This window comes from Chiroxiphia lanceolata, chromosome 5 (genome assembly GCF_009829145.1).
Source record: "Chiroxiphia lanceolata isolate bChiLan1 chromosome 5, bChiLan1.pri, whole genome shotgun sequence".
In the NCBI taxonomy this organism is placed as follows: domain Eukaryota; kingdom Metazoa; phylum Chordata; class Aves; order Passeriformes; family Pipridae; genus Chiroxiphia; species Chiroxiphia lanceolata.
In genome coordinates, this window is record NC_045641.1 from 4,344,182 (window position 1) to 4,356,191 (window position 12,010).

General features: G+C 45.9%; 1 protein-coding gene across 1 annotated transcript in view; it reads right to left on the minus strand.

Annotated features, from left to right (window-relative positions):
• ITIH5 (inter-alpha-trypsin inhibitor heavy chain 5) overlaps positions 1 to 10,044 on the minus strand; it is a 43,059-nt gene extending 33,015 nt beyond the window's left edge. The window contains exons 1-4 of the mRNA XM_032689285.1: positions 9,850 to 10,044; positions 6,647 to 6,691; positions 2,474 to 2,637; positions 1,165 to 1,272 (exon numbers count right to left, since the gene is read on the minus strand). Of these exons, the coding sequence (XP_032545176.1) occupies positions 1,165 to 1,272; positions 2,474 to 2,637; positions 6,647 to 6,691; positions 9,850 to 9,969 (437 nt within the window). The 5' untranslated portion in view covers positions 9,970 to 10,044. The remainder of the gene's footprint in view (positions 1 to 1,164; positions 1,273 to 2,473; positions 2,638 to 6,646; positions 6,692 to 9,849) is intronic.
• Positions 10,045 to 12,010: the final 1,966 nt, after the last annotated feature.

Consider the following 12,010-nt stretch of genomic DNA (forward strand, 5'->3'; position numbering starts at 1 on the left):
CAGCCCATACACGTGACACATTACCTCCTCCAGGGAATGACGAATCTGGACTTTGTTGGTTCGATAAAAGTATTTCCTCTCAGTGAACATGTGAAACGACCAAGGAAGAAAACATTGTAATGCTTCACAAAGATTTGGGCCCATAGGAGGCTTCCACAGATGGAAAGGTCTGACTAACTTCATGGTATTGAAGTTGTAACTCATGGAATTTCTGTGTACTCCCTCCTGCTTAAACCATAACCACCAGTAGGGATTGCAATGGCTGCATCCAGCTTGTTCTGGGTTTTGGGGGATGGATGGCAACAGGTTGGCAAGGGCTGCCTGGAACAGTGACTCAGACATCTTGCTGGAATGCAAATATGACTAACTTACTTTATAATTAGTGGGCAGCCCAGGGCCTGTGAGCTCTCCTGAACACCAGGATCTCCCACCTGGGTGGGAGACACCTCCTAAGGTTACTCGTCAAGGCTTAGAGTATCCTTGCTGCAACAGATTCTTGGTAAATGACTAATTGTATCGCAGACTTTGAAATCTTAAGTACTGTAAAGGATTGATTGCACATTTATAATCCTTTAGACATAAATCACTGATCAAGTCTGGAACTAGGATTGGATCCAGCCACATCAGGGCTCCTCTGAGAAGGAGTTTAGAAAGCAAGGGGATTCTTTCTGAACTTCATGATTCAATGGGAGGGTCTCCCTGACAGTTTTCTCTGACCCTGCTCTCTATGCAGTAAATAATCAAGTGTACCTTGCCACTGAATCTTGTTGAACCACCATCACATTTATCTTTGAACTTTGTTAACTTACTGCTTTATATAAATGAAGTGTATTGTTGCTTCTATCTTGAAGCAAAGCAGATGACTCCATCCACGACTGCACCTTCATTTTCCTGCCTGCCATTCAGGAAGTAACAAGAAATCTTTCCCTCAGTAGAACATCCTGGAGCATCTTGGAGTTGAAAATGTTGTGTGACAGGGTGAGAAAAGGCCACATGCGGTTTTACATGACTTGGAGTGTGGGAATGACACCAGGCAGTGCAGATAACATTTTGTTTAGCTGCCTCTCCCTATAAATCCATGCATGGGGATGCCAAAGCAACCAAGACAGAGATGGCGGGAGAGTACATCACTTTCCAGGACACAGCCAAATGCACAACACTTACCTTCCATCTGTGGGGCTGGAAGGTTTCTTATCCCTTGTTTTGTCATTGCTGCTGTTTTTCTTTTCTTTCCCTGTGACCTCTCCATAGTAAGTCTTGTTGCCGATGCTCCTGGAGAGACCAGAGGTGTCAGCATGATCACTCTGCACCCATATACAGTGACAGCTCTACAGATTGCTGTAAATGAGTTCACAGACTGTGCACAGGGAACAGTCTAAGTGTGCTGCTGGCGTAACTCTCCTGGAGTCACTCGACTCACTGAGTCAGAAGCTGACTTAGAAGTTCCCTGGCTGGTAATACCAGCACAGTCCATTTTTAGCCCAGGAGTTTACCTCTCTAAAATGCCAGTCTGGTAGGTAATCTCTGAAGCATAAGGATGCAGCAGAAAGCAAAACAATTGCCAAGAATCCCAGCAAGAATTTTTTTGTCTGTTCTGGAATCCACCATCTGTGTGAAGGCACATGGAGATATTCAGGATGGCTGCTTTCAAGAAGCTGCCTCCCTGACTAAGTGTTTCTCCCTTGGAATGAGTTACAGAGCAATGCAGTCCACAAGGAAACAACTCTTAACATATATTTTGTGTGGCCAATAGCAAAAGTCTGTTATTCCTCCTACTCAGTCTAAAAACCTCTCTAAAAGAACCTACGGTCAGATCTGAAGCTGTGGCTTCAATATCTACCGACAGAGAGGATCTGAGCTTGACCAAACCAAAAACATTTTTGATACAAGAGCTTAATTTTTTCCTTAATAAGTCATTTCAATATGAACTTGGTTGCCCTCTACATGACTTATTATCCACAGAGAATTCCTGGCACCTCCAGCAGCCGATGAACCTGTTTGCTGGTTGGAGTTGATACCTGCTCCACTGACACTGTGGAGTAACAAGAACAACATAGAACAAGACACTAGAGTCAGTCAGGCAAGATAAATATCATGTGCTGGTGTTGCTGAAATTTTAGCTTGAAAGGTTTCTGTGGTCTTGGAAAGATTTTTCTGGTTCAGATCAGAGACAGAGGAGGCGAAGGAAGTTGTTAAAAGCCACTCAGATGGGAAATAGAATAGTTTCCTTCCCCATTTACACTGAGGACTTGAATTTAGTATCCTATAATCCAAGGGATTTACTCTGTGCTTTGGGGCCATGCCCAATCTCAGGTGGAGTGTAAAGTGTATGTGTGTTTCTATTTTCCCCAAAGAAATGCAAAAAGGCCTTGATACAGTCCTACTGAAGACTTGCTAGTTTTGGAAATCCCAGAGAACCATCTATGGGATGGGAGAACCATTGCCCACCCAGCTGCCAGCATTACTTACTCACATGGTAAAGTTGGAGATGAAGGCTGCAGCTGGGATCTGCATCTCAAACACAGCTTCCCGTGCCTCGGATCCACTGTTCACCATCGTGCAGGACACCGTGGTGAAGGCATAGCGGGAAATGATTGTGGATCTCACGTTGAACTCAGACATCCGAGGCCTGGTTTCCTGTGGGGATCAAAAGGTTAACACTGGCAGCTGGATAACACACCCCTTCAGTGTTTCAATGGATTTAATGCTTAATATGCTCAAGCAAATTCCCATCCTATGAGTATTAGACACCTCTGCAAAAACCAGTTGACAACTGGCAAGGTGGGCTTGCCTTCAGCATTTCAGATGAGCTTTAAAAGGTAAACCAGGGACATGGCACTGCCTTTGTTCATGCACAGAGGCCACAGTCATTCTCCAATGCTTGGGAAGATTCTGAGAGCTCTGATTATGCCAGCCTGTATGTTATGAAACACACTGATAAAATCCATCTGTGTCCTAAACTGCAGCCTTCAACTCTGACTGTGTGAGAGGAATAGGATTAGTCCCTTATGGCCTGGGAAGAAAAGACCAAAATATATTCCCATGGGGTCCAGAACTGTGTCACAGAACCTGGCCTCTGTACTGTGCACAAGAGCAGATGGAAGGCTTCCTGAAAGGCTGAGATCACTGTGTGTGAAGCAGCATCTTCAAATTCATATGGTCAGATCCATAAGTCATGTAAACAAAAAAACTGCTCTCAGTGGAGTCAACCGAGTCCTCCTCTACTGAGAATCCATGCTGGAAGTCTCAGCCAATAGATGGAAGAGACATAATAAAAACCACTGACACTGTGACATCTCAAGCAAAGTATTTTAAGCTTTTTAGCCCACACTGGATTCCTTCCAGCAGAGAAGCAGCAGAGACAGCAATGAATGACATACGATGTAGCAATGGAAGCTAAAAGCCAATTTCTGCTTCTTGGGAATGTGTTTTCGTGCACAAGTCTAGAGTTGGAGCATTTCTCCAGTCTAATGTGTTTTTTCTGACAGCAACATCTCCATGGAGCTCAAATGTTTTCTTCCTGGAAGACTTCAGTGTATTTAACTGTAAGCAGTCCTTACAAAAAAAAAACCCTGTATGTTGACTTAAACAATCAAAGACCAAACCTCCAAAGCAGAAGGGAACTAAAGGGTAAAATACACTGCAAATACAGAGGAACTTCACTTAGCAAAATACAGAGAGACTCTTCCTACTGAGGTTGATAAAAAGTCATAGTCACATAAGACTTGTGAGGACAAGAACGTGCTCTTCAGCTGCATGGCCAGACCTTTTTTCAGAACAAAAATAATTTTGGCAGATGGCTCAAGAAAGGGAGCAAGTGTTTGTATGAGTATGAAACAAGCACGTTTCTTCAGTAGCTGATGGCATCAGAAGTGATTGAGCATCCAATTAACCAAGCTGCTGGGCTAGTGAACTGCAGGCAAATGCAAGAATGAGGATCCACTGGAAACAAACACAAAGCTGCCAGCAGACTTGGCATAAAGCCCCTCCTGCCTACACTTTCAAGGCTTGGAAAGACTGAAAAACGTGTCTCAGATGAACCCAATCATGATGGATATCTTTAACAGCTGGAGAACGTGTGATGAGCTCTGTGTCCACGATCATCCTGCTCAGCTCACATGGAGCACATCGACAAGAGATTAGGACTTCCAGGGTGGGATTTGTCTCACTGATTTCAGGCAGCTCAGTGTGATGCATCTAGATTAGAACACCCCTGTTCAGATTTAATGTCCCACCCTCAGGCCATTGGTGGCTTTTACTCAATTGCTGATGATTAGAACTAGATCCTGCTGTTCTTAGGACATTCCCTGATGTACAGGCATGGCTTTCCACCCTCATTATCCTGAAGCTGGAGAGGATGGGGAGTTTTGATTGGAAGTAGGTTTGTAGGAATGTTTTCACATACAGTGAGGTGATGCTTCATTCAGTCTTCTACACCCCTAATTGCCTGTGGCATAGCAAGAGATACAGAGGATTTAATAACAGTAGAAATAGGAAGAATCTGAAAGCACAGCAAATTCTTTGGTTTCAGACCTTCTGCATCCACTCCTGTGTGCTGCAGTCAATCATAAGCTGTGGGTTCAGACATAGATGACAGCTCAGCAGCAAAAGAAGATCAAGACCTTTACCTTTCACTTGAGATACAAGGGGTTCTGCAGTGACATGTTTGACACTGTGAATGCACTTAAACTGCAGAAAGTCTTTTGAATGTGGCAGAGAACATGAACTTGCCCTTGTTATGACAACAGCACGAGAATGGTTCTGTTGGGTGAGAACAAAAGCAGTTCTAACCCTGTAGCCTGTCACTGGCAGAGACCAATAGTATGTGCTTAGAGTATAAAATCAGCTCAACCTGCACTAATTCTACTCAGAAATATTCTCTCTGTTTTCAGTAGTCTGTGGCCGAAGGAACTCCTGAGTCAAGGGTGATATTTTTGTGCTTTATAAACCTTTGTGGATTTTTTTTCTATTATTTTACACGGCTGCTTTTTCAATCCATGTAAAATTTTAGCATCTGCAACATCTTGTAGCAAAGATTTCCACAGCCTAAGAATATTTTATATAAAAGCCCACATAATTTAGGGTTTTTTTGCTAAATCTACTCTTTTGCTGGCTTCAGCTGATCTCTGTCATAGAATCACAGAATGGTTAGAGTTGGAAGGGACCTCAAAGACCATCTTGTTCCAACCCCCCTGCCATGGGCACGGGCACCTTCCACCAAAGCAGGCTGCTCAAAGCCCCATCCAGCCTGGCCTTGAACTCTTCCAGGGATGGGGCATGTCTCTATCCCACTGAATAACTCCAGTTCTGACACCCTCACAGACTGAGGAATGGCAAAAACAAATGAAATGAACACCCTTCCCTTTTCCTGGTGGACAGGAGTTGCTGTTAGAGGGATCAAATGCTGAATAAGGGCATCACATACAACTGAGGGTGAGAGATCTGGTTCATCTTCCCATCCCTGGAAGGGATCTGCTATTCCTTGTATATAGAGAATATAAACGGTGGGGGCAGAGGCAGCTTCCAAACAGGTTGCTCAGGCAGGCTTGGCAGGCAGCCCAAGTTCCACTCTGTGATTCCTGTGCATTCCCTGGAGCTCTTGCACAATCCATCAGTGCCTGATGCTCTGACTTACAGCTGTGCAAATGCCTGTTTGTTTTCTGCCCTTTTTATCAAGGCCTTCAGAAGATGAGAGGCAGCACAAAGAAAAAAAAAAAAAAGCAAAGCAAACCATTTGTTTAATATTATTATTGCTGTGATTTATCATCCCTGTTAAAAACAAAGTGAGGGAATGCCAAGGCAGCAGATTCACTGCTATGAGGCAGGTTGGCTGGATGCTTTATGGAGGTGTCCTGGTTATGATGATGAACTGGGAGGTGAAATTTTTTTGCCAAACAAATTGTTTTATGCTTGTTTACATCAAATGTTTGGAAAGACAGAAAAGAGCTGAAGATAAATGAAACCCATTCCATAATTTTGCCTTTATCAGTTGCTTTCATCAAAACAAACTGCCCGTGTCTTAGATTAGAAGTAATAAACTGGTAATAAGTCTGAGAGGTGTTCTCCTCTAGGCTGCTGATTCTAATCTGTCAAAGATCAAAGGGACTAGAAGCTATTAAGGTGATGGTTGTTCAGTGTGAAATGAGTTTCACCAGTTCTCAACTGGGAAGTCCCCAGAAAAGCCAGAAAAATAACTGGCTGTGAACAGCAATTCCACTGGCTGCCTAACTACATCTAACTCTTAGATTCCCATGCTGGAAGAAGGATATTGGCTTCCTTGTTTTCTTCCTTTCCTCAATAGATTTTGACAAACAGCAGAGATCTCCAAATTTCAAAGCAAACTCTGCCTTTCTCTTCAAATTCAGTGAGATTTCATCAGGCTTTTGTTCACTGTGTGGTTAGGGTTTGTAACATTAGATGTTCTTTCTCCAAGTCTGGGGGTGAGAAGATGGATTGGGAAGCATTAGAAGAACCTGTACCTGTTGCATTGATCAAAATGAAAATAGGTTTTTTTGCCTCTCAGAATCTCATTCTACCGATTTTACCGTCACCCGCTGACATCCTGGGCACAGGGATGCACACACAGACACACACAGGGAAAGTGTGATTCCCATGAGGTAAAATAAAGACAGGGTGTGATACGTACCAGCCTCTGCAGGAATTTGGCCTGTCTGGGGACACGGCGAGCGACCTGCAAAGAGTTAAGGGAGTTAGTGGAGCCTTCTCAGCTTACAGCAGACATGGTACTTGTTTGAACCCAGACACGGGTGTGTGCGACTGATCACCCATGGCCAGGTTCAAATGCTCCTCTGGTTAAAATTAAAACCTGAGTCTCTTCCACATTAACAGGCCCATTGATCAAAGCTCAAGCAGTGGAATGCAGCTCTCTCAGGCAAGGAGGTACGGGGTGTTTTGAAAATGGTACTTGGCAAGAGACCACCTATATTTGATGACAGGAACCTCAGCCTTTAGCCCTGGCCCTGGGTGGTGTGTCTTAGCTCTGGAAGTGTATTCCCTTATGGCTTCCTAGGGAGTCACACAAAGCCTCTGTGTCTTTGCCCCATTGCATGGTATATGGTACACTTCCATCCCTGGAAGTACTGAAGGTCAGGCTGGATGGGGCTCTGAGCAACCTGCTTCAGGAGAAGGTGTCCCTGCCCACAGCAAGGGTTTGGAACTAGATGATCTTTAAGGTCCCTTCCAACCCAAATCATTCCACAATTCTGTGATTAGTTTAAATAAATGTTAAAGCTTCAACTGTATTAATATTACCTCAAGAGCAGATCTGTTACCTTAATACTCTCCACAGGTGCTGTGGATTTATCATGCAGTGACAGAAAAGCACTCTTTATGTGCAAAAAGGGAATAAAGATATTTAAACTGAGACACAGACCTTATTATGAAATGAAGTACTTCAGTTATGACAGCACAATCATACTCACTGCGTCACCCTTCACAGCTCCTCTGACTTCCCTGCACATGGTGTCTCAGCTCAGCAACATCTCCAAATCAAATCTCTCCCCAAAGCAGAGAGCACAAGTCTCTTGTCAACGAGGGAAGCCAAGTGCCTTCTTAAAATGTCAGTGGAACTCCAGAGAGCAGAGGAATGCGATGATAACTTTTTACCTGATTTGCCCTTTCTGTTGATTTACACTGAAATAACATCAGCCCTTGCCAAAGAGATGATTTTATGTCTGTTTATATCATGCCTTGAAAAGCTCAGGAAAGCCCAATGGGGAAATTAAAATCTCATCCACTAGAATCCTTATTATTTCCTGCTGCATTATTTAAGCCAACATCTTGTAAAATTAGAACCAAGGGAAAACAGCTCCCTTGGGAAATTGTCAATGGAGAGGAGAATTACCTACACTTTAAATTTTGGAAGAAACTTTCTGTCTGGGTCTGTTATATCAGGGAAGTAAAGCCCCTCAGGAGCCTGCTGTGACAGGCTGCAGAGTCTCCATCACTGTAAGTTCTTCAGAACAAGCCAGATAAATGTCCATGAAGTTAGTCCTGCTTGGAGCAGGGGCAGGGATGAAGAGCCAATAGTCCTCAGTACTCTTTTACTAAAGGTTTACCTTTGGAAACAAATCCACCTTTTTCTGCATGGCATGGTCACAATAATATTTAATGGTGAAACTGGAACCTTGGTTACTGATTTTATCTTTGCCCGCCACACACCCATTTTGTTTGCTTGCTTATTTGCACAAGAAGGCTTTGTATGACTTGGCCCCTTCAAGAGGTACCTTCTAAAGTCTTGGGGATAACAAATGGACATCAGTGAGGAGCTAAGGAGCCCTAGATAGCAGTATCCTGTTTGGATAGGGCTTCGTAACAACTGCCAAAGCACTGCTGCAGGGTTTATAGTCAGTCCGTTGGACTGTGCTAATCAGGCAGCTTCACTAACATCATCTAACTGGAAAAATTTCTGAATTACCATCAACCTTTAGCTATACAGCCTTCCAAAACATTCATTAAAGACAAGTAATTGCTGGTAGTGACCCCGTAACTTGTTGCCATCTGCTTGTCCTAGCATAGTATATGCAATACAGGCTGTGCAGTGGATTTGTTTATAGTGTAGTATCTTGACCTAAAGCAGGTATGTGAGTGTTTCCAGGTCCCACTCCACTGGCAGCACACTGGTGGAGATATTCTCTCCCACTTGGATGGGTGGGTCTATAAGACAATGTTGGTTTGTGGCTGAATCCCCCAAAAAGGAATATGTGTTCATGGTAATCAGGATTTACAACAAAGTTGCTCAGGTCCTCGTAGTGGAGAGAGGTGGACTTTTCTGGGGAGAGAGTCTTCCCATTCCAGGTGGGATGAGCAACTGAATGACCAACTCTGAGACAGGGACAGGTATATATATGGAAAGTCTCACTCTTCCCACTTTTCCCTACTGCATGGCAGAAGATGCCGAACACAGGGAAATACTGACACTTGAAACATACTGGAGTATCCCACCTGACCTCCAGCAAGACACAGGTATTCCACAGCATGTATCTGTCAGACCCACATGGGTGTCTCAGATACTACAGAGCTTCTCTCAGATCTGATCAAATTTAGATAACAGATTGATGCCTTAAGTGACCCAGAACCATGAGTGGTATCTGTTACAGACCTGAAGGATGTGAGCACAGACCTGAAGCTCAGCATTTTATACAATCATAGAATGGTTTGTATTGGAAGGGACCTTAAATGTCATCTAGTTCCAAGCCACCTACTATGGGCAGGGACACCTTCCACTAGAAATGGACCACAACCTCCCAAACCACCACCCCAACTCTCTTGCTAACTTGCAAAAAGTTCGTTGCCCTTTCAGCACCATTTCCTCGGAAAATCTAAGCCACAGAATAACACAACATAACAGCCCTCACTTGCAGAATAATGGATTTGTTTTCATTGTCAATAAGCATTTTAGAAGCTGAAATTTACACGATTTGTTTCACCCAGTGCGAGTTAAAAATCCAGTACAGTAAAACCATAGGCAGAAAAACTTTCCTTCGAGCCTGAAATACTCTGAATTACTCAGCCTGGCGTGTGGCCAGGACACTGCGTTAACTCCCTTGTCCCTGTGAAATGCCTCGTTAGTACAGCCGTGGGGATGTCGGAGTGAGCCCATCCCCTGTCTGTGGCACCCACCGCGGGAAGGGTGATCTCCCAGCTTAGCACCTCCAGCACCTCTGACAACTTCCATGCTCATTAAGAGCAGCCTCCCACGGAACTGACCCGCAGGGACAGGTGGAATAAATGTGTTTTTATCAGATTGCCCTGCATGTCAGTGCTGATGGTTAAGAAGGGACAAGCCAAGCCCTGCTGCTCCCGAACAACCACTGCCTTAAAACCTACCTGCTCCACGATGCTGGAGTCTGCCAGCAGCTGCTCCTCCAGGTACCTGGCCATCAGCTCCGAGTCGGGCTGCCCCGCCGAGGTGGGGAAGCCCCAGCAGAGCCACAGCCAAAGTATCATGTTGAAGGGGAGCGCCGGGGGGCTCCTGCCCCGCAGGTGAGAGGAGAAGCCCCGCTGCTGCCGCTGCTGCGCTGCCGGACCGGCTGCGGGGAGGCTGACAGGACACAACGACCCACCCTCTTCTCCTCCTTCCCGGCTCGGGACCGGCCCCTTTTCCACTTAGGGCGCTGCAGGGAATCCTTTCAAGGCTTCTGTCCCTCAGCCAGGGGTCCCGTGGGCAGGAGGCACCGCCGTGCCCCTCTCGATGCCGCTCTCACCCATCTTGCCCCATGCAGCAGAAAGGGGAGATGCTGGGGCTCCCTGAGGTGCTGCCACTTGTCATTTTAGCACCAGCAGCACCCCGTGGTGGCCCTCAGCAAGGGGAAAGCTGAGGGGACATTTCCTGCACCTGGCTGGGTGCTGAGGAAGGGACAAGGTGGTACCCAGTGCCTCCAACCCACCCCCTTAGGGAGCACAACCACAGGATGTGCTTCAAGGCTGGGGCTTTCCCAAGGGGTGGCAAAATCCTCCACGAAGGAAAAACTTCTCCTACTCCCCATCTGGAGAGTGCTGGTTGGTTCAGGAAAGCTGCTCCAAGGGCAGGGCAGAGCCCTCTCCACACCCTCACCTTGGCACCCTACTGGGTATCCAGGTGCCTCCCCTTGGGAAAGATGGCCAAGAGCCCTATGTTCGCCCTTCTTTCTTTCTTATACGAATTCCATTTCTCAGCTGAGCAAAGCTGGGGTGCTTTTTCAGGTCCTACTCTTCTTCTCTCCATTTCCCAGAGCCTTATTCTCCCAGACCAACCCTGGGGTGAAGGTGGAACCTGCAGGGCAGGCTGGGTTCCACCTGGCAGCTGCCAGGGACATTCCTGCCAGCTGGCACTGACTGGGCACTGTGTCATCCCCAGGCGTTTAGAAACTTGTATCTGCAGCATCCACCTCACCCTAAATTTGCTACTTTGTTTATCTATGCCAACAGTAACTTCTCAAATCCAGCAGAACCAAATTTCCTCTCTTTTGGTTTGATTGCCTTTTTTTTTTTTTTTAATGTATTTGGCAGGTGCCGGGTGCTGCACGCACAAACCTGGCATGACTTAACCACTGTATTTTCTTTTTCCTTTCCAGCTCTGACTCATCAGGGACTGAAGCTGTTGTGGTTCATCTCCCAGCCACGGCAGTGACAGTCCAATAAGTGGCTCAATGTCTCTCTGGCCTTGCTGTCCTCCAAATCTAGCATGTTTTGGAGGAGTAGGAATGTGCTTGCCCCCCTTGCAGAAGGGATGAGGGAAGTTGAAGATGGAGCAAAGGGACTGGTAGCATGGTCAACACCTTGGGAACTCCCTGTTAGCAAATTGATGGCTCAGATTTAGGCTGAGCCTAAGTGACACCATGTTCACACACAAGCCCTTTCTGGCATTGCCAGTAGGAGGGAAACAGTCAAGGGCCTGGCCAGTCCCTTTCCCACTGGGACCAGTCTACCACTTGCAGGTACAAAGGCCTCTGGAGTAGCCACATTCCCAGTGGGAGCTGCAAAGTTGATCTGCACTGCAGAAATGATAAAGGACCGATGTGGCTGGAGAAGAGGAGATGGTGGGACAAAGCCAGAGAGAGGCTGTGGCAGGATACTTCAGGCCTCCAGAGACACCCTAGATGTTGCTCTATTGTCCTGATCCCTGCCAGGAGACAGCTGAGGCACTGTCTTCATTTCAAAGTGAGATGGAAGAGGTCTCAACCATCCTCTTGGGAATCAATGAAGGCTCAAAGCTGGTTCAGATTGAGGCCTTTTTTAAGGACATGTAAAAAATGGTTTGAAGTATTTTTCATCTGGTTCCAGTTTGTTTCAGCTCCTGCATGTCTTGTCTGGCTCAGAGAGAAGAGAGCACTGGAACAGAATGGCAAGTAGGGCTGCAGCCTCCTGTGCCCTCACTGGTGACATTAGGTTGGGCTGCTCCTTGGCCTGCCCTGTCCATGTTTCACTACCTCTGGGACACAGATGAATAAGAATCTTGCAGCGTATGCTTAGAAATGCTGGAAACAGGCATTTAAACCATGATTTTCCT